General features: G+C 40.2%; 2 protein-coding genes across 2 annotated transcripts; both read right to left on the reverse strand.

Moving 5' to 3' along the window:
* Positions 1–32: 32 nt before the first annotated feature.
* Positions 33–14,554, reverse strand: LOC146707498 (ATP synthase F(0) complex subunit k, mitochondrial-like). The gene is made up of 4 exons (XM_085458865.1): positions 14,465–14,554; positions 14,320–14,390; positions 352–444; positions 33–241 (listed from the first exon to the last, which is right to left on the reverse strand). The coding sequence occupies exons 2-4, from the start codon at positions 14,386–14,388 to the stop codon at positions 140–142; spliced, it is 264 nt and encodes an 87-aa protein (XP_085314991.1). The 5' UTR covers positions 14,389–14,390; positions 14,465–14,554; the 3' UTR covers positions 33–139.
* LOC146707499 (uncharacterized) lies at positions 8,028–8,901 on the reverse strand (the record flags this gene model as incomplete). The annotated part of the gene is made up of 1 exon (XM_085460865.1): positions 8,028–8,901. A coding segment is annotated over one exon (825 nt), but the record flags the coding sequence as incomplete, so codon positions are not given.
* Positions 14,555–25,053: the final 10,499 nt, after the last annotated feature.

The raw sequence follows: 25,053 nt of genomic DNA on the forward strand, positions 1-25,053 counted from the left end.
TTCATTATATCAATGAATAATGATCAGACAAGCACGGACAAAGTATTTATTAACACTCTGTAACTTGCAGCTGACACATTTGAAGGTGCAGTACCGCTCGCATCACAGAGAAAAGGCATGACTGCAAGACATTAGCCTCTCAGGCCGAGGAGGTGGATGTCTGGTTTTCTTTTTTCTTCTGTCTAAGCACCAAGTAGGCAGCTGCCGTTACTGCAAAGATCCCATAAGTAGCCAAGACACACTGCAGAGAAGAGAAGGAAACATTTGGGATTGTGAGGAGTCGGCGCGCCTGTGTGTAATATCTCTATAAAGATGTGTGCGTGTGTATAAAAGTGTGTGCTGGTTAAGTACATTTCTGCGACCCTGCAGAGTGTAGCTATTGAAGTATTTCCTCCAACCCGTCAGTTCCACAGAAGAAGGGGCCTCAATGCCAAACAGCTGTCTCTAAAACACAGAAACAGTAAGAGGAAGTGCTGAGATCAGATCTGTGATATTTTTTGACACATTTCCAAGACGTTTTTAAAAAAACGTGCATTGAAAGATATAAAATAAAAGATGAAGAAAACAGAAAATAAAAGCTAGCAAACAAACACATACAATAGAAGCACATGATGAATGCCCTCAGAATTATGCAAACCCAGTCAGAACGAATGTGAAAGCACCAGATTAAATGATGAACAGGCTTACGGAAAATAAACAAAAGGAAAACCCAATAACAAAGCTTGAGTAAGCGCACTCTGCGTTTTTTAATTAAGGAATTATTATTGTGTTTTTTCATGGAATCTAATAAAAGCTGCAATATGAAAACTTTATGAAGAAATTAAGCAATTTATTTTAGAAATAGATGATGTGGAACGTGCATACCTTTGCATGTAGAGGCACGTTTTTCTGTGAGTAGCGTGATAAAGCAACAGTGGGATTGCACACTTGTTACTAGCAGTGTTGGGACTAACGCGTTATTAAGTAACGCGTTACAGTAACTACGTTATTATTGTGGTAAGAGCACAGTAACTAGTTATTATGCCAAAACCGGGAACGCGTTACTCGTTACTGGGATTTAGATAGGCTCGTTATTCGTTACTTCCTGTGGTGGCTATCGCGGAGCTTCCACAGATTCAATAACATTAGCAAGTGGTGGAGGCCAGCAGGTGGATGAAGGAAAAGGGAGGCAAGAGGAGAGACCCGAAGTGGCCGCTGGTCTGTGAGTGTCAGTTGAACTGAACTTCAGGTAAGAAGTTATGACCTGCAGTCCATCTGGGTCAGATATGAACCAAGTTTAGGTGGAGTTTATTTTTGTTATGCTGAATTTTTCGTACTGCGTGCTAGCTAGCATGACGGAGTTTCTATACAGCTGGGTGGTGCTATGTTACTGATGTTGAACTTTATTTTGTTCATAAGGTTAATTATTAGAGTTGCCAACCGTCCTGTAAAAAACGGAATCGTCTCGTATTCAGAGAAAATATTACGCGTTTCTTATTGAGGTGAAAAGGAACAGTTTGTCCCGGACTTCAGCTACAATGAAAAAGACACAAAGCTGGAGTTATTCTGTGTTTACGCTGCACAGCTGCCTCTTCTTCTCTCATCCTCTCCCCCTCCCTCTCCTGTTTCTACTTCAATCATGAAACTGATCAATGATCAGCTGATCAGCTTTTCTCTCTTGTTTATTTATCGCTCACTTTGCGCCAGAAACAGGAAACCAGCGGATGTCGCGCTAAACAACAGCAGCACGTTTAAGCTTGATCAGCTGTTGTTAGAATTTATTTAATATTAATTTCTAGTATCAGCTGATGTTTGCTGGAGCCACAGCTGCAAAAAAGCTGCTGGTCATGATATGGTTTGGTTATGTGGTGAGAGGGAAACATGAAGATGAAACCAGGAGATGTCCTTACTGAATCATCAGAGCTGTGATGGAGAAACAGGTTTACCTTTTAGGTCACATGAATGAGTTGAAGGGAAGTTATGAACTGTTTCTGAGAGACAAATAACACCAGGATCCTTTTCTAAGTAGCTGACAGCTGGTAACTGTGCAGGGGCGGGTCTAGCAAAGTGTTGCCAGGGGTCCATGTAGGGCATTAAAAGGGAGAGGGGGGCACAAGGAAATACTTTCTTATTCTCATTTAAAATGTCTCACTTTTAAAAAAATAATTATCTGAGTCTTACAACAAACGACTGATAGATTGATACATATATACCATCAGAACAGTGTACATCACTGTCACAACAGTGTTTATTTTCATTCAAAGGCTTTATGATTTTTCCTATAATGGTGGGCCGGCCTCTAGTCAAAATGCCCAGGACGATTTTTTTGTCCCAGTCCAGCCCTGTATGCAGCTCATCTGCAGTCTGGTGTTACCTACATCTTCCTATTCAGAAGGCAGAATTTCCGAGTTCTGAGTACAATCGAAAGCACCACGACTGCAGTTTTTGTGTTGGATGTAAAAAGCAGGCTAGGATAAAATCAGGCGTGGGATTTCTCTCGTGGAAATGTGCACATTATTTTTTCCTTTCTATTGGTAGGTGGCACAGTGCACTTGTGGCAAGTAAGCAAGCTAGAAGACTGGCAATCTTGCTGGGTATCCAGTTATGGAAGCAACACATTAACAAGAGAAGTCTGAGTTAAACCAAAGTTACTTTCCCTAGTAACTAGTTACTCTGAAAGTAACGAGTAACTTGAAGTAACTGAGTTACTTTTGATAGAAGTAACTAGTAATGTAACTAAGTTACTAATTTAAAGTAACTTAGCCAACACTGGTTACTAGTAATTGAGATCACACCCAGCATACCGTCTGAATTTGATGAAGCTGATTTGGTCGTGAACCTGTACTATGTGACCCTAGCTCAGCTTCCACATCCATTAGCATTAAACTCTGTAGCAACATCCTAAGCGTTTTCCCTTAATAAACAAGCTAATAACATTTCTCAAGTCTACAAATTTCAATTATTACATTTTTTTAACTGCTACTTTTTTGTCTGTTGAGCAGTGGAAAAAAAAGGTGGTTGCTCTGGGTGAAAATTGGGCCTGTAGGTAACGTGGGTTATTTTAGGATCTTAGCATCTCATCTCTTTAAAGGTTAACAGCTGGTGACTGACTGCAAGACATTTTAAACTGGTGCTAAAACACTACCTGATATTTAGCATTTGATCTTATTTGGTCTGAGGTTCCTAAGGGGAACACCTCGTTTTGAAACTGTCAGATGACAAGCGAACGAACATATGAAATCTCACTTGTTAATAAGGTTAATAAATCAATAACAAGCAAAGAGACATCTCTAAATTCACAACCCTTGTTATGAGGATCTCTCTCAGATAAAATTTTGTAAAATGAAGAGAAATCTCTTTACCTCCTGGCCCAGTTTACCGTAATGTATTAGATAAAATGGGTCATTCATTTCAGTTAAAGTGGGACACCCTTTGAAATGTATTGTGATGATTCCTTTTATTAAAATGATTTATATTGTTAATATATTTGATTGCTGCATGTGTCACATGCCTTTTTTTCCCCCTATTGAGTTTTTTTTTTACCAATCGTGTCGGTGTATGCTAGTGGGCACAAATACACAGGAGCTCAGGTTCACTAAATAAGAAATGAAAAGGAGAGGGTGAAAGAGGCATGCTGATAAAGACGAGACAGATGCAGAAGTGGGGTTGAAAACAATGGCAAGAGTGAAAGGGAAAGCAAGAAAGGGAAAGGAAGGTTTACAAGACGGGATGTGAGATCAACTGTGAACTATGGTTTGGAGATGGTAACACCCACAAAAAAACAGGAAGCCAAGCTAAAGATAAGATTTTCACTGGGATCAACAAGAATTAACATTATATAGACATTATATGGACATTGGACCTTATAAATGAGCATATTAGAGGGACAGCTCAGGTCGAGCCGTTTGGAGACATAACTATAGAGGCAAGGTTGAGATGGTTTGGACATTTGCAGAGGAAGCAAAGAGGATATCAGGGGTGTTTAAATGATTTTTAAAAATTGGGTGGCAAATGGGGGAGGGGAGCAAGTTCAAGCTCATATGCAGCCCTGAGTCCTAATGCAGAGTTATTATGTGAAAAGCGGACCTGAATAACAATTTAAACATAATCTTGTTGACTTTTGAGGGTAAAAAAGTAATTAGACGTTTTACCTAAGTAAAAGTTACAATCATTCACATATGTAATGACACTTGAGTAATATACATGATGTTACTGGAATATAATTATTGATTTTTTGATGTGTATATCTCTTTATTGTTAAAGCCGTCAAAGACTTTAATTGCTTAAATATTGTACTTTGATCAATTGTAATTTAAGTAATCTGCAAAAATATTAAGTAAAGAAAGCTTTAAAATAGTTTGGTACAAAGTGCAACAATCACATTCAGAATAGAGACAAAAAAGAAAAAAAGGAAAGCAGCATAGTAGTACACAGTAGCGGTTTTAGATATGGGCGACACGGGCGGTTGCCCGGGGCGGCATCGTGGTGGGGGGCGGCATCACGGGCATCGGCCAAAAAAAAAAAAGAAAAAAAAAAAAAAAAAAAAGCTTGTACTCATGCTCCCCCGACGTCAACCAGCGCACATTGGGAATGGCATAGGCACCGATCGGTTTTCTATCACCCATTTGCTGGGAGTAAGGACGCCCTTCGTTTGCGAGGTGCGCCTGCTGCTTGCGGCGCAGTGAGGAGAGGGCGGGGCGGCGAGGGATTTTCTGACCGGCTGGAGCAGCATCTAATAACCAACTCGCAAAGTAAAACAAAATAAAAATAAACCAACAAACAAGAAAACACCAGACATTATAATACAGATTTATAATTTGCACCAATGTTTTTTCGAAATTCTATACACGAAAAGTGAGCGCGAGAGCCCTCGGTGCGCCTGCTTGCTGCTGAAGTCAAAGTAACTTTGTCATCTCCGCTACATACAGTCCAGTATATAGAGCAGGGGTCCCCAATCCCAGTCCACGAGGGCCGGTGTCCCTGCAGGTTTTAGATGTGTCCTTGATCCATCACAGCTGATTTAAATGGATAAATTACCTTCTCAACATGTCTTCAGTTCTCCAGAGGTCTGGTAATGAACTAATCATGTGATTCAGGTGTGTTGACCCAGGTTGAGATCTGAAACCTGCAGGGACACCGGCCCTCGTGGACTGGGATTGGGGACCCCTGATATAGAGAGACGAGACACGACAAGGCTCCAGTTACAGCAGTGCAAGCAAGCAAAAAATATATGTAAGAAGAGTAAGAAAATAAATATACACTTTAGGACCAGGGGTAAAGGGATCAATAACAATTTAAAATTTACAGTTTGATGATTTAAAGTCTCACACACATGCCGTTGAAAGGGGGGGGGGGGCTTGCTGCTTCCAAATAGAGCACATTTCATTTATAATGTTGTAAATCCAAGCCCATTATGTATTCATGATTTGAATCCTGGTTTGTGTGAAATCTCAGAAATGCACCCTAGACAAAGTGAATCTGTGATGTTGTGGTGATCCTTGGGTTGAGGTGGGTGTTCATACTGGAGTGCAAAATTAAAACCAATGGAAGATGGACAAGAAAAGTTCAAAGCCATCAGGTCATCAGTTTAGAAAAAGAGAAAAGAAGAGGAGGAGAAACGAGCAAAAGATGCAGGTAAGCAGATGTGTCATTGGATAATGGCAGGTCATCCTGAAACAAGCAGAATCAGAATACTTTATTAATCCCTAAGGAAATTATGTGAGTTACAGAAGAAATGGTAAAAATAGCAACAGTAACAGACTAAACTCCAAACAATACATTACGTTACAGATTTTAATATTAATTAGTCATTGTCAATTGTTGATTTGTCCTGTTCTCATTGTATGATGAATTATGATGGCTGTTTGGTAGCCGTTTGCATACTATGCATACTCTCTCTCTCTTCATATGTGTGTGTATAACAATTTTATGTTAATGTACAATCCTTAATATGTTTTGTGTGTGTGTGTGTGTGTGTGTGTGTGTGTGTGTGTGTGTGTGTGTGTGTGATATATATATATATATATATATATATATATATATATATATATATATATATATATTTATTTATATTAGGGGTGCAACAATACTCGTATCGAAATTGAACCGTTCGGTACTGTGCTTTCGGTTCGGTACGCATATGTATGAACAATACAAAATTTTTAATTTATTTTATCAACTTTCCTTCTGACGATGCTGTCTGTGTTGAGCGCTCAGCGGATCTGCACTCGACAGTGCAGCCTAGGCGGAGTAGTCGAACGCAGATTCACTGAGGGCAGGGCAAGCTAGCGAGACAGAAGTTAAGCTCTCCTTGTAACAGGCAAATTGAACCTCATTCAGATCTGGCGTTTGGAATTATTTTGGTTTTCATGTGACGTATGACCCTGAAGGTAAGCGAGTCATGGACTAAAGTAAAACAGTATGTTGGATGTGCCACGCAATGCTCAATTACATGGGTGGGAACTAGTGTGTTAGCGCAGTTAGCTCGTTAACGTGTTGGCAGTCTAGCCCCACGCACGGGGCGATCCGCGGTAGCTCGTTAACTGAGTTTTGCAGTGTTGTGGAGTTAACGTCATTTCAACGAGATTAACGCTGACAGCACTAGTGGGAACACAACGAATATGACTGCACATTTACACCGACATCATCCTAGTGCAAAGACAAGTGGAAGCAGACAAAAACAACAAGCACGCATGCTACAAACTTTACCCGAGTCATTTAGACAGCCGTGAGCACATGATTCTCCTTATGGGGACCTGATATATTTAATATGCTGCTGAGAATATAGCCCAGAAGAAGCGTATAGTATAGCTTTTATTTTGGAAAGAGACATTTCTCTGTAATAAACTCTCTTTTCCAAAGATGAGTGACTCCTCAATCAGATACAGGGCTCGCAAAATCGCTAGCCCGACGTCCCGGGGCTAGAGATTTTTCCAGTTGGGCTACCAAAAATCTATCTCTGCCCTGCCCGTCGGCCTGTCGTAGGAAGGAAATATATATGTCAATGCTTTTGCATTCTTTCGGAAATGTAGCTGGGTAATTATGTCATTGGCATCGGCGAGCCACTGTCAATATGTGACATATTGAAATCGCGTTTGAATTTGCGCTTGTTTTTTGCTTTCACTTTGCAATCGCGCGAACTGTGTATAGAGAGCGACAGCACTGATCTGTGAGTGATGATAATTTGTGCACCAATTCCTCTGACATCGTCTTATTAATCGTTAGCTTACTATGCAAACATGACAAGTGAAATCTCCTGCAGCTTAAACATGTGAGAGGTTGATCGCGCAGAGAATCGCTGAGCGTTATGTGAGTGTGTGTGTAAAAGCAGCAGGATATATATTTTAGTTCTGCTGAGCCAAATAAGACAGGTCAGGGTGAAGAAGTGACAGCCAAAGAAAAGCTTACCACAAAACGGAGAAGTTGTGACAAATGAGACTATAAGGCAAAAAGAAAGTGCAGCTTTATGGTTTCATGGACAAAAGAATTTCTGTGGCTGCAATATGACGAGCTAAATAACCAGGGGTGCACATAAGTGGTCCGCAGGTGCGCATTCGCTGTCAAAATAAAAAACGGGCACAAGATAAGAAGTTAATATTATATAATTATACAATATTATACTTTAATGTATAATATTGTAAAGGAAACAAAACATCAATCAAAAAAATTGCTCTCTTTTTTTATTCGGGCTACTTAAATTTATTTTGGGCTACCAAAAACTGAAGAGTCCCTGCCCGAAGGGCTACCAGGGATTTTGAAATTTTGCGAGCCCTGAGATATAGTAATTTTTTTTATTACTTTTTTGTTTCAGCAACATACAATTTAAAAACTGTACTTTTGAGTTAAAATATATATTTATAATTTTAATAAATGACAAATTAAAAAGGCATGAACATTTTTTTGTATCGAAAAAATATCGAACCGTGAATTTTGTGTATCGTTGCACCCCTAATACACACACACACACACACACACACACACACACACACATATACACGTACATACACATGTATGTACATACACATACATACACATCAAATCTCGATGTTGATTTTGTAAATTTCCATGCGAGCAGCCCAGGAGAATTTTCAGGCTGCCCTAACACTCCGACACTGGCCTCTCGATCTCCCGTTGGAGAGCCGCGAGCCTCCCCATGATGGTATCAAACTTCTGTTCCATGGTGTTGTCGTTCTTTTGATTCTGAGACCTCACAGCAGCAGTGATCCGTTCCGCGATGTCTTCCAACTGTTGCTCAAGGGTCCCATTTTGAGCAGGCCTCTCTCTGATGTATCCCCCCATACGCTCAATGTTGTTGCTTTGAGCCTTCACAGCCGATGCAAGCGTCTCCAAGGTGTTAACCATATTACGTTCGTTGTGAGAGGTCGCGCCTCGTCCCGTCGCTTCGATTCCAGCGGGCAGCCTTGGGGGGGTTTGAACAGCTGGTTCCGCTCTCTTATTTCTGTGGTAAACCAGGGCTAAGCCAACTCCGATCAGCAAGAACCCTGTTATCACGGTTCCGAATAGATAGATATCTTCAGCGTCCTCGATCGACAGTCCCGCCAGGCACACGACCCTCCAGTTCTGCCACCCGTCCATCGTGTATCCGGCAGGGAAAGTCCCTCCAGGGCACTCAGGCTCTCCCGAGCCCAGACTTCTCGTTGAGAAAAGGGTGTCAATAGCATTCAGAGACCAGTTCTCTGAATGCTGAGAAAAGTCAAGCGTGCAGCTGCCAAGATGCCACTTGCCACCAGTTTGGCCATATTTCAGAGCTGCAACATCACTGGAGTGCCCAAAAGCACAAGGTGTGCAATACTCAGAGACATGGCCAAGGTAAGAAAGGCTGAAAGACGACCACCACTGAACAAGACACACAAGCTGAAACGTCAAGACTGGGCCAAGAAATATCTCAAGACTGGTTTTTCTAAGGTTTTATGGACTGATGAAATGAGAGTGAGTCTTGATGGGCCAGATGGATGGGCCCGTGGCTGGATTGGTAAAGGGCAGAGAGCTCCAGTCCGACTCAGACGCCAGCAAGGTGGAGGTGGAGTACTGGTTTGGGCTGGTATCATCAAAGATGAGCTTGTGGGGCCTTTTCGGGTTGAGGATGGAGTCAAGCTCAACTCCCAGTCCTACTGCCAGTTTCTGGAAGACACCTTCTTCAAGCAGTGGTACAGGAAGAAGTCTGCATCCTTCAAGAAAAACATGATTTTCATGCAGGACAATGCTCCATCACACGCGTCCAAGTACTCCACAGCGTGGCTGGCAAGAAAGGGTATAAAAGAAGAAAAACTAATGACATGGCCACCTTGTTCACCTGATCTGAACCCCATTGAGAACATGTGGTCCATCATCAAATGTGAGATTTACAAGGAGGGAAAACAGTACACCTCTCTGAACAGTGTCTGGGAGGCTGTGGTTGCTGCTGCACACAATGTTGATGGTGAACAGATCAAAACACTGACAGAATCCATGGATGGCAGGCTTTTGAGTGTCCTTGCAAAGAAAGGAGGCTATATTGGTCGCTGATTTGTTTTTGTTTTGTTTTTGAATGTCAGAAATGTATATTTGTGAATGTGGAGATGTTATATTGGTTTCACTGGTAAAAATAAATAATTGAAATGGGTATATATTTGTTTTTGTTAAGTTGCCTAATAATTATGCACAGTAATAGTCATCTGCACACACAGATATCCCCCTAAAATAGCTAAAACTAAAAACAAACTAAAAACGACTTCCAAAAACATTCAGCTTTGATATTAATGAGTTTTTTGGGTTCATTGAGAACATGGTTGTTGTTCAATAATAACATTATTCCTCAAAAATACAACTTGCCTAATAATTCTGCACTCCCTGTATGTACATACACGTACATACACATGTACGTACACACGTACACACGTTTGGTTATACTTACCATGGTGTCCATGTTGTGCATTCAGGTCCTATATGTGAGACAGGTGTATGGGAAGGTCCGACCACTACTTCCTGTTTATATAGGGTCATGAGGTCAATGATTGCATCACTGGGTGTAACCAAATGGAGGGTTTTTCATTTTGTATAGTATTGTTTGTTTTCTTTAAAGTAGCCTTTTGAGTTATATTGTATGCAGTGTTTTACTTTACAAACTATTTAGTTGAGTAAATGAGTTTGTCAGTTTCATGCATGACTTTATTCCTGTTCTTTGTTTAGAATTGTATTATTTGGTTTGACCTATTTTGTTTCAATGGTAGGGACTAACGAGGTCAGGTATGGGCAAAGTCTTGTATAAAGCCAGTGGGATTTTTGCATGCCTGATTGATTGTTTATGGTAAAAGGGAAAATAAAAGAACTTCAATCGTCTGCTAATGCTATTTACTTATCACCTTCCTTGCTGCTTAAGTTATGCTACATCACATATGTACATGTATGTACACGTACATGTATGTACACGTACATGTATGTACACGTACATGTATGTACACACATACATACATACATACACATACACAAAAGGATATATATACAAAGGATGCTGAACATGAAGCTGTCAGGCAGAAAGCAAAAATGAAGACCACAGAGGAGGTTCGTGGATGTAGTGAAGGAGGACCTGTAGAGGCTTGGTGTGACAGAGGACGATGCTACAGACAGAGCAGAAGGCAGATTATCCACTATGGCAAACCCTGAAGGGAGCAGCTGAAAGAAGAAGATGAGTGTGAAAACAAAGGAATAGAGAGGATCGAGAGGAGACAGAAAGGATGTCTGCAACAGAGGGGCCAAAAAACTACAATCGTTAGGCAGAGGAGAGGATGGAAACTCCCACATACTTGAATGGTTTGTTGGGGTGAGTTATTACACTGTTGTCAAACCAAAATGATCCTAAAGTGCCTTATTTTCACTTTGCAGTCAAACTGGCCCAACCTGAACATCATTTCCAAACCTGTAGGGCCTGAACAGTTCTATTTCGTTACACCAATTCAATGCAAAAACATTAAAAGCAGTAGTTATTAAATATCAAACCTTTGGAGTCAACAGACTCCAAAAAAGTGACAGAATATAAGCAGCATATTTTATCGATCACTTTTATTCCTAAAACGATAAATTAGAATCCATATATACAACTCTAAACAGCGAATGCTACGCTACAGTCAGGCCACTGTTAGCTATCTTAGCACAAAAAGAGGGAAACTGCTAGCTTGGCTCTGTAAAAAGCATACAAATGTGAGAACCCGCATTTGTAAAACTCGCAAACTGCCATACCACATCTCATTTGCATCATGCATACGAAAAACCAAGGTGTGAAACCGACTAAGCTGTGGTTTTACAGCCGGTGGTGAGTGGACTTCAGCCAGGCAGCACTTTGTGCTAAACAAAGCTTACTTTATCACATGGTTTGTGTTTCATACTCAGCTAGCATGAGAGGAAAAAAACAAAACAAAAAACATAGATATACTTTACTAGCACTTTAAGCCCGTGAGCTTTATGTGATTGTCGTTTACATCCAAACTAATCCTGTGCTTGATAAATGTCAGGACGGTTATTGTTGTCTGTCTGATTACCCAGACTTGGGACAACAATTAGGCGTTTGTCACATGCACTGATTTCCATGAAGGGAACCATTCATCTAGAACATCAGGTTTACAGTAAACTACGAGGAAATGAAAGAATTCTTGTGAAGAGGGAAATAGTTTCCCCATTACGAACATTAGATAAAGTGAGCCAGGGTCGAGGAGGGACACAATGCTCCTCTTCATCTTGCTGATTTGTCCTGCCGCTATGGTTCATATTATTAACGTAGCAGAGAGGAAACTCTTGTTCCTCCTGAAACCTTATACGTGAAACCACGTCAATAAAAGTTGAAAAAGTGCAACTGAAATAATTTTTGAAAATCAGCAGTGAGCTTGTTTTGTTTTTCTTCTTCTTGTGGTTACAACAGTAGTCTTATAGCCACCTTCCCCTTCAAACAGACAAACGGAGCCTGAAACAACAACAGCTGAAACCAGCATCAGCTCTACAGCTGGAAGGAGCCGGTGTATGAAAACTGAAGTCAAACTCCTGTTGATATGTACAAGTATAGTACTACTATTAATGAAAAATACCAAATGTAACAGTCTTGCCTAATATTTACATGACAATTAAACAAACATCATATCCCACAGTTCCTGAACTTCGTGGGTTAAGGGTGACAGCTTGACAGAGGATGGGAGCTCGCTATGCTGTCCAGTTCTGTGGGGTATTTGAGTCAAACATTACAGATGGCACACAATAAGAAAGAATATAAAGCTAGATCTATATACAAACAAGTTAAAAAAAAAAACTCAAACACTTTGTCTATATGGTTTTTAAATTGTAGCTTTCATTAAGGAATGAACTACAATATCACTGAGACTGAAATGAAAAACATCCTGTCTTCTGTTTATTTTCTCTTGAATCAATCGCTTAGTAACTTTGAAACTGCTTACAGTCAGCATTTTATGTTTTACTACTACTAATAATAACGCATCATATGACAACGGGAATCTGTGGTTCCCTTTTACACAGTTTAAAAGTAGCCCGGCCACCTCACAGTGGTGTCTTCTGCACTGCCAGCACAGGGGGCAGCACTGAGCACATTACAGCTCCAGTACAGAAGCAAGCCCTAACCCCGGGGTGTCCAACTCCAAGCCTCAAGGGCCGGTGTCGTGCAGGTTTTAGATGTGTCCTTGATCCAACACAGCTTATTTAAATTGCTAAATTACCTCCTCAACATGTCTTGAAGTCCTCTATTGGCCTGGTAATGAACTAATCATTTGATTCAGGTGTGCTGGCCCAGGATGATATTTAAAACCTGCAGGACACCGGCCCTTGAGGCCTGGAGTTGGACATCCCTGCCTTAACCCAAGCTCACTGACACTTTTCACCAGCACAAACCAACAGTTAAAGGCATATATTATTCTTACTTGTGTACTTCATGTATATAATGAAAATATACGGGTGGCTGCTCCCTTGTAACAAAGAGTACTTCATGCATATGTGTAGGACTAAAAAGCAGATCCACAAGTGTTCAGATAAAATTGACTGCTGCCCCCAAGTGGTCAAACAAAAGGATTGCAAACATTGATTAAATGAATGAAGGAATAAATAAGTTTATAGTTAACATTTTAGCATCTAAATAATATGTTTGCATACATGTTGAGCCAAATAAAGAAACCATTTTAAATGTTTTAGTCTATTTATATTTTATTTTTAGATAAACATCTATGCCGGAAATGGCACCTTGTTACTTAAAGGAGAAGTCTTTTAAAATATATTAATCAGAGGAGCTGGCATCTAGAAGGTACTAAGAAATTATAAATGCCACCAAACAAACAAACAAATAAATAAATAAACAATTTACATTGACATTTAAGAGGCTAATAAACAGGTCTTTATTTTATAATCTAAAAAAACCCCAAACTCTCTAGTCTGATCCATCATCACAGTAACACTTCAGGCATATCGATCAGTCCAGTCAGGAAGCAAAAGCCATTGTGACTCGGTGGGACCTGCTCTGTGCAGCTCACCTAGCACAGCTGGCAGGTGCGCCTCTGGTGCTGCATTCTCTTTACTCACTGAGCACATACGACAGATGTGAAAGAGCCTGCAGATGCAGCTGAATTATGCAACATCTTCCTGCATGACCGTTTTTTAGCAGTGCGTCTGAGAAGACCTCCACGTGTTAGCCGGCGGTGCCCTGACTGCTTTTAGGTTCCAGGATGAAATCCTCAGACACGAATTTCAGACCTAACACTTGTGCAGTGGGGCCCCGGGTCCTCCTGGTGCAGATTCTGATCTTTAAGGAAATTCCCCACAACCCCATTCATTGTTTAATCTGTCTGTAGTACAGTTACAGGCATGTATGATGTAAGTCTTACTGGGATTTTTGGATGATTTTAGTTTCCATGGACTGTTTTTAGCCCAAGTTTTAAGGATCCGTCTTTTTTGTTGCCCTCTGTATATTCTTTTAATAGCTGGTCTGTTTCCTGCCTGTTTCAGTTGAATTTCACTTGTACAGAATAGCAGCCAAATACAATCTTACATAATAAAGTCAAAGGTAATAAAGACGTTGTGCTGCTTGTGGAAATGTGCTTCATTCACTGGGCAGATCCATCAAAGAAGACAAAGCAGGACAAAGGTAACTGCTGTTGCTGCTTACTGATGACACTATAACACATAAATGATAACCTAAACATTAAGACCCCCCTTAATGTTTATTATAGACCCCCGCCCCCCCTCCCGTTTGTCTTTTAAACCCCTTCATATCCATTCTGTTACAGCTAAATCCCCCTCCACCGCATGCACCGTTTCATTTCACCTGGAAATCCCCGGATCAAGCCCCCTTCCTACCTTCACCTCTGTTACCAAGTGTCCAAAGCTGGTGAGGGGGATCCTCGTTTTAACAGGTGACGTCGGCATGACTGAGGAAAACACAAAGTTATTTTCCCTTTTCACACATTCACTACAGCCTGAGCTTCGTCTAGGTGATACTTACCGCAGGTTCAAGGGTGGGAGAGACGCTTACACAACAATCGGGCGTGTGGAAACTGTTCCGTACAGGTTTAACGGACAGCACCCACTGACCAACCACGTGGTTTTGCTTAGAGTATTAACCAATAGTCTGTGGCCTGGTGGGAGGAGCTCGCCCACAGTTACGCAAACAAAAACCGGTGGAATTTGCTTTTCTTTGACTGAGCCACTAGAAGGCGGGAGACTACAATTTATGTGGTCCTGCAGACATGCCCAGCCAATGAAGCTATAAAATATTATTTTTATTTATTTATTTAAGTTATTTTTAAATGAACCTTTATGCTGGGAATGCCACCCTATTATTTTCCTGTAAAATCTCTCCATTTACTAATATGTTACAGACCACACTATAATCTGCAGTTTACCCGAGATCAAATGATCGTATTCTGATAAAAAACAGAGAATATCAGGCAAAACAAGTGGGCTTTACTTATTTTGGTATATACAGACACGACAGCGTCAAACTACACTTTTATGATGTGAATCTCCTGTTCCATCACACCCCAAAGGGGCTCTGTTGAACTGAGAAACTCTGGAGCTCATTTGAGTACAGTGAACTCATTGTCACTTTCAAGAAACGAGATTAAGATGATCTGGACCTTGTTACATGGTGCATTATCTTACTGTAAACTTTGATTGGTGCAGTGTGGTCATGGTGTGGACATCGTTAACAGCAATGCTGCGGTGCTGAAATGATGCTCAGTTGGTGGTAAGAGGCCCAAAGTGTACCAACATCCTTACACCAACACCAGCAGGATGAAGTGTTGATACAAGACCAGATGGATAATTGCTTTCATGCTGTTTATGCCTAAATCTGACCTCACGCTGGCTTTAATCTCAGTTTCCTGCTCTTAGCTGAAAGCTGTAGCATCCAGTAATGTCCTCTGCTGCTGTAGCCCATCAAATCAGTTGAGTTCAACTGGTGAGTGCATTGACGTGCTCTTTTGCATACCTCGATACTCAGTTTGTCTTGACTATCTCTACATCTCTAAATGCAGAGTTGCTCCCATGTGATTAACTGATTAGATATTTGTATTAATGGGCACTTGAACAGGTGGAAATGGTGAAAGTGTCCAGTGAGATCTGCCTCGCACTCCGTAGAGAGTGAACAAACGTCCTGGAACATTTCTAGAGTTGGCAGAAAATGAATCAACCTTTGAAACAAAGCAAGGCTTTAATTTGACACAATTTATTGATTTAGGGATGATCAAAACAAACACAAAAGCAAAATCAGCGAAGATAAACAGCACTACGGAGTTCTTTAAACTAAAAATCATTTAAAAACAGTGGAACTTCTGCCAAGTTGTTCAGTTTACAATCGTGTGAAAGTACTTTACTACCTGGCTGAGTTTCCCAGACTCTCACACCCACTTTCCAAAGAGTTCAATTATTTGTGCACGGGCATGAAAACAGGCAACGCGCCAGGGCCATCTCAGTTTCTGTTTGTGCTTCTGCTACCGTTGACCATGTTCAGTGCTGGACTGCTGACTGCTCTGTTACCTCTGTTTTGGCAGAAGTGGTGTTCAAAGGAAAAATGGGAGTGTGAGTGAAATTTGGATCAAGTTCAGAGCTTGAACAAGTTTGCACAGGACAGCAGTTCCAACACTGCCTGTGTATTTCCTAGAAAAAATGAGCCCTTAGATTTTTTTCAAGCAATTTATTGAACATTTGCACCACAGACTAATGGTGGAAAGCTTAATCCCATAAACACTCATTATAAACACCAGTATCTAAACTACACAGAAATTTGCCTCAGTGTCTACAAGGTCCAGCAACACCTGTTTTTCCAGATATTCCCACTATTACACAAGCATATTCTTGTTAAATTCACTGTTTATCTGTGGTTAGCGTGATCTTTTGTGTACGATGCAGTTAAAGGTAAACACTGCTGTAACTTGCCAGCGAGCTTTGTTCTTGCCTACTTTTATGATTTTTTCCCCATCAGACTTCTCTCTAGAAACATAACGCTCACATATTTTCCATACACAAACATTTTAAAAACATTTTTTTAAGTGAAATGTAATTAAAATTAGATCTCTAGATTATATTGACCTTAAAAAAAGGCATGGGAAATAAAAAGCATTTTACTGTTTTTCAGTTTTCTTTAACAGCGAGATGCACCACATGCAGACGGGGAAAATATAGGTGAAAAACAACCAGTGAGGTTATCTGCCACTGATAAGTGTGACCTGATCTTTTGATCTTTTTTAGTGTGCTAAAAATGTTTTGCACAATCATCTTAGTCATGCCAACTGAGACTCTTGTTTTCATTCAATCATTAAAGCCATCAGTGCAGCTAAAACTGATTGCTGGAATGGCTGCTCTGAGTTGTGGGAAGGTGACAGACTGACACCTTTTAGCCCATTTTCTCACATGAAACCTGTAACATGACAGGTTCAAATATTCAGAAAAGGCAGAGGTTTCCGTCATTCACACATAACCTCCTACACATAACGCTGCCATTCCAGAGAGACTGAAGGAACAGCGTTTAATATAAACAGGAATCAAAGGAAACAACCCACCGCCTACACTTTAAATAGACTTGTATACCTTGTTTTATGGATCACATGTGGATTGTGCAAATGAGTAGCAAATAACAGAATATTAATTCAGTGTGTTACTTTAATCACTATAAAAACACTTTTCAGCAATACAACATTGCTGATTTTCTCATTGCGGCAATAGCTTTCTGTCTTTTAGATGTACACTCACTCACCACTTTATTGGGTACACATGCTAGCACTGGGTTGGCCCCCCTACCTCAGCGGTTGCTGGAAACACTCCTCAGATGCTCAGTTGGCTGACTTTGGAGTACAATGAACTCATTGTCATGTTCAAGAAGATTCCCTTGAATTCCCTTGAGATGATATGAGTTTTGTGACATGGTGTATAAAAAGGGTATGCTATGATCAAGGCATCAACATGGTCAGTAACAACACTCAGATGGGCTGTGGTGTTAAATAATGCTCAGCTGGTACTGAGTGTACCAATTAAGTATCCCTCACACCACCTGAAACACTGATGCAAGGCAGGATGCATCCATGCTTTCGTGTTGTCATCTCAGTGTTGCAGCAGAAATCAAGACTGATGAGGGCAAAGTGGGACCCAGTGTGGCCTTCTGCTGCTATAGCCCATCTGCTTCAGGGATGGGCATGTTGTGCATTCAGAGGTGCTCTATTGCATACCTTGGCTGTAACAGTGGTAGAGTTACTTTTGCCTTCCTCTCACCTTTCAGCAGTCTGGAATCTCTGACTGCCACAAGGCATTTTCACCCAGAGAGCTGCAGCTCACAAGATATTTTCTCTTTTCCAGACCATTATCTGTAAATCCTAGAGATGGTTATGGGCTGAAAAACTCAGTAGATCAGCACTTTCTGAGATATTCAGACCAGCCTGTCTGGCACCAACAACCACGCCACATTCAAAGTCACTTAAATCCCCTTTGTCCCCCCAATCAGATGCTCAGTTTGTACTTCAAGCAGGTCATCTTCGCTTTGTATACATACTTAAAAGCACATTTGCTACCACGTGATTGGCTGACTAGATATTTGTGTTAATGAGCAGATGAACAGATGTACCTAATGAAGTGGCCATTCGTAGTTATATAGACGAATACCCATACACATTTTAGTACATTTTAATCAACCGATCAGATAACCTTTGTCACTCTAACAGCTGCACAGAGTGAAGTATAGAACATTATCTGGCTGTTAGAGCCTGATCGATCCTGTTTTTGTGTTGGGGACAGTTTCTTCTTAGTTTCTTTTTAGTTATTTTTAAATGTTTATGTTGCAGTAGCCACATTTAAAGCAAGATCATCTCTCTATCTTTGGAAATGTTAGTGTATGGATTCTGGTGCTGTAGATATGTAATAATCCCAGAAGAAAGACTTCTATGATCAGCTGGAAGCAACTAAATAACTTTGGGTCATTTTGACATGCAGTTATCACTACTAATATTATGAGCATTACTGATGAGCGTTATTAATCTGATCTATTAAAGGCTCTGTCTTCAACACAAAACATTGTATTCTAGTAACATTTCATGTCTTGAATAGAAGTAAAATTAGAAGTCAAAGGTTTTTTTTTGGTTTTTTACCTCATGTCTAAATTTTATTTTGCCATGTTTATTATATTTTATTGCTGCTATTGTTCTTGTGTTATTGTAAGGTGGGTGAAAGGTGCCTATAGATAAAATTATTATTATTATTATTAATATTATATTATAAGGAAAATATGAATGGTGGAGACTGCTGTGTGCACCTCCAGCAACCAACTATTCCTATGATGTTTTGTCATATTCAGGTCGTTGTGTGTGCAGAAAAAAGCCTGTTTAACATATATAACTGTGTCAGAGATCACAGTGTAACAGTCAGTTTTTGACTAACCCCAGTGAGGCTGTTCTCCCTAACAGTCTTTTAGAGACTCAAGATTTACGAGAGGCAGGTCTGCATGCTGTAATTTCACGTGTTAGTTTTTATTAATCTGATGGAATGCATCCTGACTTGTTGTAAGTGGAAAGTTATATTCAAATATTGCAAAGGCCCCACCCGTGGTAGCTTTACCGTAAAAGTGTTTAAGGTGCTCATTCGGACACGAAGGCGACACTTCTGTATTTGGTCAGATAACCGGAAAGCCCGATCCAATAAAGGTTTGAAGAGGTTTAATTAGTGTTTAACAAGACAACGAGAAAAACAAAACATTTTTGGTCAATCCTCCCGATACAGCTCTGAATTCTCCTGGTTTTACACTGAAAAAACCTCGCCTCCCTACTGCCATTTAAAAAATATAACAGGACAACATTAATGTAGAGCTAAGCTGACGTGTCTTAACTGATGTTCAATTCAAGCAATTACAATTCTCTAACAAAAATAACCGACTTGCAAACTCCCAGGGACAGAAAAAAAAGGCAGTCTTGTGAGATTTGGGTGTATTAATACATTTATCTTCCTTCGTGATCCCAACCTCATATCAGTAGCCTGCACCGGAAGCTTAAGCAAGACTTTACCACAGCCTGTCAGTTTTAAAAAACGATGCCTGGAGCAACAGGCTGTGTTTGCCTCGGCTGCTCAACCTGCTGAAACGTCAGATTAAATGCATACTGTACATACTTGACCTGCTTTGTACTTGCCAGTGTGTTTATTTCTCGAGGAACCAATGAGCACTCTAACACTGAAATGATTGTTTGATTAATCAGTGAGTCACTTGACAGAAAACTAATATGTGATTAATTCTTTTAAGCTATTTTGAATGTAAAAATACTGAAACAATCAACGGTAGTTTTACAAATGCAATGGTTTGCAATGTTTCCTCCCTGATAATCAAAAGAATTGTAATTAATAATAATTATAATTAACAACAATAGCAATTCTAATAACATCGTTATTATTGTTATTATTAGTAGAGCCATATAAAAAAATGTAAATTGACAATAAAAGCAGTTTTGTTAATAAACAAACACAAACTAAAAATGTCTGAAAAATAAATTTTGACTGGCTGCCTCTACAAGAAGATTGCCAGATACATATAACCAGAGATGGGCAGTAATGTGTTACTGTAATCCGATTACTTTTAACGAGTAAAGTAAGGAATTACTATCGCAAAAACGGTAATTAGATTACTGTTACTATCCCGTAAGCACGCTGCGTTACTGCGTTACTAAAACCGTGATTTTTTTGCGAGAATGTCTCATGACAGTGACGTAAGCGAGTGCGACGTTAGTGACAACAGCTGTGTGCAGATCAACAATGGATCGTATATCGAGTGCAGGAGAGAGTATGAGCGTGCAGCGTTTAAAGCGTGGAAGTACTGACCTTACTTTGAGTTTGATTCCATAAAAAGTGACAAAAACATTAGTGTCCGTTGTGCGTGGGAAGAAAACTTTTTACAGCGAAAAAAAACCCCTAAACAAGCACCGAGTGCTCAACGATGTAATGGGAAACTCACAGAGAAACTCGCGGATTCTTCCACTGACCGCGGCACACCTGCACCAGGGTAAACCTCCGCCTACTCTACTCCTGCTTTACAGGTGAAAATAGAGCAACAGGACCGCCGAGTCTTTGACTTTATTTATTTTCTGCTGTGTTTTACTTGCATCTATTTGAAAGAGTGAGTGTAAACACAAAAAATATTTTATCTTATGTGCTGGAATATGCAGAAAATAGGTTTAAATATTAAACAAATTTCTTCCAGTCAAAGAATGTTGCATATAATTAAATGTTTGCTTGATGCATAAAGTTAAAAGATTAAAATTGATAAAACAAGTTTTAAAAAGAGACTTTTCCATTTGATTACATTTTGTATGATGGATTATGCAGAAAAAGTAGAATTGGGCTGAAAGATCTATCGCTTTATCACCTATTCAGGTTGTAAATCATGTTTTTAAAAAGTAACTAAGTAACTAAGTAATTAATTACTTTTGAAAATAAGTAATCAGTAAAGTAACAGGATTACTTTTTTGGGGAAGTAATCAGTAATTAGTTACTGATGACTTTTTTCAAGTAACTTGACCAACACTGCAAATAACCTAAAATACAGTTATGAAAAAAAAATCTGATTTGGAAGTGTGAGCATCTCTACAGGCACACATTTGGGAAGTTTGCTGGTCCAGAGCATTTGGGTGTGTGTTATCAAGAAGCAACAATCTCAGAGTTCACACAGATTTTTTGCAGTTTCACTGAATGTTGCACAGAGAGCTACATCTCAAACTCAGGCCTCAGTTAGTGTGTTAAATGGTGAAGTTCATGACAGCACATTTAAATTTACACTAAACAGGTATGACTTGTTTGGAAGGGTTGCCAGGAGAAAGCCTCTTCTCTCTAAAAAGAACATGGAGCGTGGTTTAGGATTAGAAATTTGTACTTGAGCAAACTACAACACTTGTGGAACAATGTCCTTCGAGCATATGAGACTAAAGTGGAGATGTTGACCATAATGCATGAAGCCATGTTTGATAAAAGCAAAACACGGCATATCAGCACAGGCGGATATCATACCAACTGTCGAGCACGGTGGAGGAGTGGTGATGATTTGGGTTTGTTTTGCAATCACAGGACCTGGGCAGCTTGAAGTCATTAAGGTGGCCTTGAACTCCTCCAGGGGCAAATGTGAGACCAACAGCTCTGTTTATCAGCTAAAGCTTGGTCCACACTGGATTACTGAACAGGGCAATGACCCAAAACAGAACAGCAAAATCTATGCCAGAATGGCTGAAAAAGAAAAGAATGAAGGTGTTGCAACGGTCCAGTCAAAGTCCACACCTCAACCTGATTGAAATAGAGCTGTGCATAAACAAATTCCTGCACATCCTCAGTGATCTGAACCAACACGGTAAAGGCTAAGGATGGTTCTACAAGCTGCTGATTTAGTTTCTCCACAGAAATGCACAAAGTCCTGTGTACTCAATTTGTAATGTTCATGCTTCTGACTATGTAGTCAATGGCGTGTCCAGCGGGGTGGCCTGGGGGGGCACAGGCCACCCCCCCAACCAGACTGGCCACCCCAGGTGCCACCCCAAAGGTAAAACAATAAAATTCAATCAAATGTACGATTATGTTTTCACGGTGAAGCTCAGATATCCGAGTGTAAGTGAATGCAGCATCGGCTTCTGCGCTATGCGCATCACGTTAGCAAAGGTAGGAGAGCCAAGCAGAAAGACGGCACTGCAGGAAACAATTTTTCGGTGAAAGAAAATGAGGACAGAATAAATGTCCCGGTAAGTAATATTAAGTTTGTTGAGTTTAGTAAACTTCGGTGAAATTAGAATCCCAAGGAGAAAATAACACTTAAAGAATTATTGCAGCCGTCGTATATTTCAGACAGTAGGCTACTGAGGGCAGCTAACATAAGAGTTATGAGTTATAAAATATAATCTAAGTCGTGACATTGCTGTATGGAGCTGCAGATTTGGTTGCAGGTTAACATAGCTGGACTGGCCATCGGGTATACCGGGCATATGTCCGGTGACTTATTTTTTTTTAATTTTTTTTGTAATGGCATGAACAATGAGAGGTGGTGGATTGGCCAGATGCAGGTCGATGTGTAAAAATAACTCAGTTGTTTGGTGGTGGCTATGGCGGAGCTTCCACAGAGGCCAGCAGGTGGATGAGGGAAGGGGAGGCAGGAGGAGAGACCCGAAGCAGCCGCCAGTCCGAGTGTCAGGTGAACTGAACTTCAGGTAAGAAGTTATGACCTGCAGTCTGTCTGGGTCAGATATAAACCAAGTTTAGGTGGAGTTTATTTTCGTTGTGCTGACTTTTTACTGTCAGTTGCAATAACTCGTACTGCGTTCTAGCCAGCTTGATGGAGTTTTTAGGTGGGTGATGTTACTGATAGTGAACTTTATTTTATTCATAAGGTTAGTAGAGTTTCCAACGGCTCCTTAAAAAAATGGAATGGTCCCTCATTCAGAGAAAATATTACACGTTTCGTATTGAGCTGAGAAGAGACGCAGTTTGTCCCGAACTTTAGCTAGAATGGAAAAAGACACAAAGCTGGATTTATTCTGTCGTTACGCTGCACAGCTGCCTCTTCTTCTCTCATTCTCTCCCCTCCCTCTCCTGTTGCTACTTCAATCATAAAACTGATCAATGATCAGCTGATCGGCTTTTCTCTCTTGTTTGTTTATCACTCACTTTGCGCCAGAAAGAGGAAACCAGCAGATGTCGCGCTAAACAACAGCAGCACGTTTAAGCTTGATCAGCTGTTGTTAGAATTTATTTAATATTAATTTCTAGTATCAGCTGATGTTTGCTGGAGCCACAGCTGTAAAGCTGCTGGTCATGATGTCGGTTTGGATATGTGGTGAGAGGGAAACATGAAGATGAAACCAGGAGATGTCCTTACTGAACCATCAGAGCTGAACAGGTGATGGAGAAACAGGTTTACCTTTTAGGTGACATGAATGAGTTGAAGTTATGAACTGTTTCTGAGAGACAAATAACACCTGGATCCTTTTCTAAGCAGCTGACAGCTGGTAACTGTGCAGGGGCGGGTCTAGGAAGTTTTTGCCAGGGGGCAGGTAGGGCATTAACAGGGAGAGGTGGCACAAAGAAATACTTTTCTTTCTTATTCTCATTTAAAATATCTAGCTTTTATTAAATAATTATCTGAATCTTACAACCAAAGTTTTTATCTGACGTAAAATGTATAGAAATCATACATATACCAACAAGACTGTACATCACTGTCACAACAGCATTTGTTTTCAGTCAAAGGCTTTATGGCTTTAATACCTGGTGGGCCGGTCTGTAGTCAAAATGCCCGATTTTCTGTCCCAGTCCAGCCCTGCAGGTTAATACTGGCAGTGTCACCATGCCAGCTGACTGTATTTCATCATCAGCCAGTGTTGTTCTTTATCAATATTACCAAAGTTTACCATAAGGCAGCATAGAAAGTATTTACTTGCTTTCAGGTTTCATTCAAATGTTAGTCTTTTCAGTTGTTTCTCCACTTTTTTCCTGTTTCAAAATCAAACACCAGTTTGTGAGAAGATTATCTTCTTTTTTTAACAGGCAGATAAAGTTTTGCATTGGAACTGGCTAATTTGTCAATTGTTTGTTACAAATGTTCGTATTTTAATATTCAAAAATGTTTTTGCCCAAAACATATGTGCACTACATGTCAGTAAAAATACTATGCAAATATTGCTGTCCTTGAATGCTGAGTAAACACTGACAAAGCACTGATTGTATCTCTTGTACTTTATCAACGCAGTATCTAAAAACTTTGCACCGTAGTGGTTAAAATCTCATTCTAATAAGAGTTAAAAGCGCATTCGGTTATTAGGTTTACAGGGTTATTGAATTATGGTTAACGGTTGGTAGAATTTTTTTTAAACATTATCTGCCAATTACATCTGCCACCCTTCTCCAAATCTGTGCCCCTACCTGGCCCCCCCAATAAAAATTTTCTAGACACGCCACTGTATGTAGTAGCTTTACTGTATCTGATAAGACTAAAAGGAAAAGAAAGCAAACTGTGGGCCTGTCTGTAATCTAGAGACAACAGTATGGCTTACCTGTCTGCACTGTACCGCCGCCTGGTTTCCACTTTGCACTGTAGGAGTCTTTACATGATTAGAGGAACAGCACATTTTTCACTTCCAGAATCCATACTCTCTGTCTACATATATATTGACAAATAGGTGCTGATTATCAAAGTCCACACTGACTCTGAAAAGGTACATTAATAATGCTGAAAACACTGATGACAACAGACACATCTAATTACACTTTACAGAATAAGTCAGAGGTATATAATCAATAAAATATTTTAAAATGTAAGTTTTCATTCAGACACAGAGGCACGAGTTCAACTTGAAATTCTAATGCTCTCTATATGTTTGAAATAAGAGTCTATGACTAAAGGTAGATTTTTTTTTTTTTTAGAAAACGGGGTCACCAGGTTGGCTAATAATGAGGGACTCTCTGAAATCGGAGCTTCAGGGGCCTCTGACTCACGGGTTCGTGGGCAATCACTGGTTTCTGTTAACTGGCGTCTCAGACTGGTTTGGATGCGTGTGTCTCCAGAAGTCACATCACAGTGAAAGAACGCAG

Source organism: Copadichromis virginalis, linkage group LG6 (assembly GCF_057382275.1).
Source record: "Copadichromis virginalis isolate Kocher_CV1m ecotype Utaka linkage group LG6, C_Virginalis_male_GT1.1, whole genome shotgun sequence".
In the NCBI taxonomy this organism is placed as follows: domain Eukaryota; kingdom Metazoa; phylum Chordata; class Actinopteri; order Cichliformes; family Cichlidae; genus Copadichromis; species Copadichromis virginalis.

Bases quoted from the DNA above. Each gene is read 5' to 3' on its own strand.
- LOC146707498 (XM_085458865.1), bottom strand. From the start codon at position 14,388: ATGCCGACGTCACCTGTTAAAACGAGGATCCCCCTCACCAGCTTTGGA. The intron at 445-14,319 runs GTAGGAAGGGGG...TCTGTGTTTTAG, and splicing joins ACTTGGTAACAGAGGTGAAG to AGACAGCTGTTTGGCATTGA. The intron at 242-351 runs GTACTTAACCAG...TCTTCTCTGCAG, and splicing joins CTCTGCAGGGTCGCAGAAAT to TGTGTCTTGGCTACTTATGG.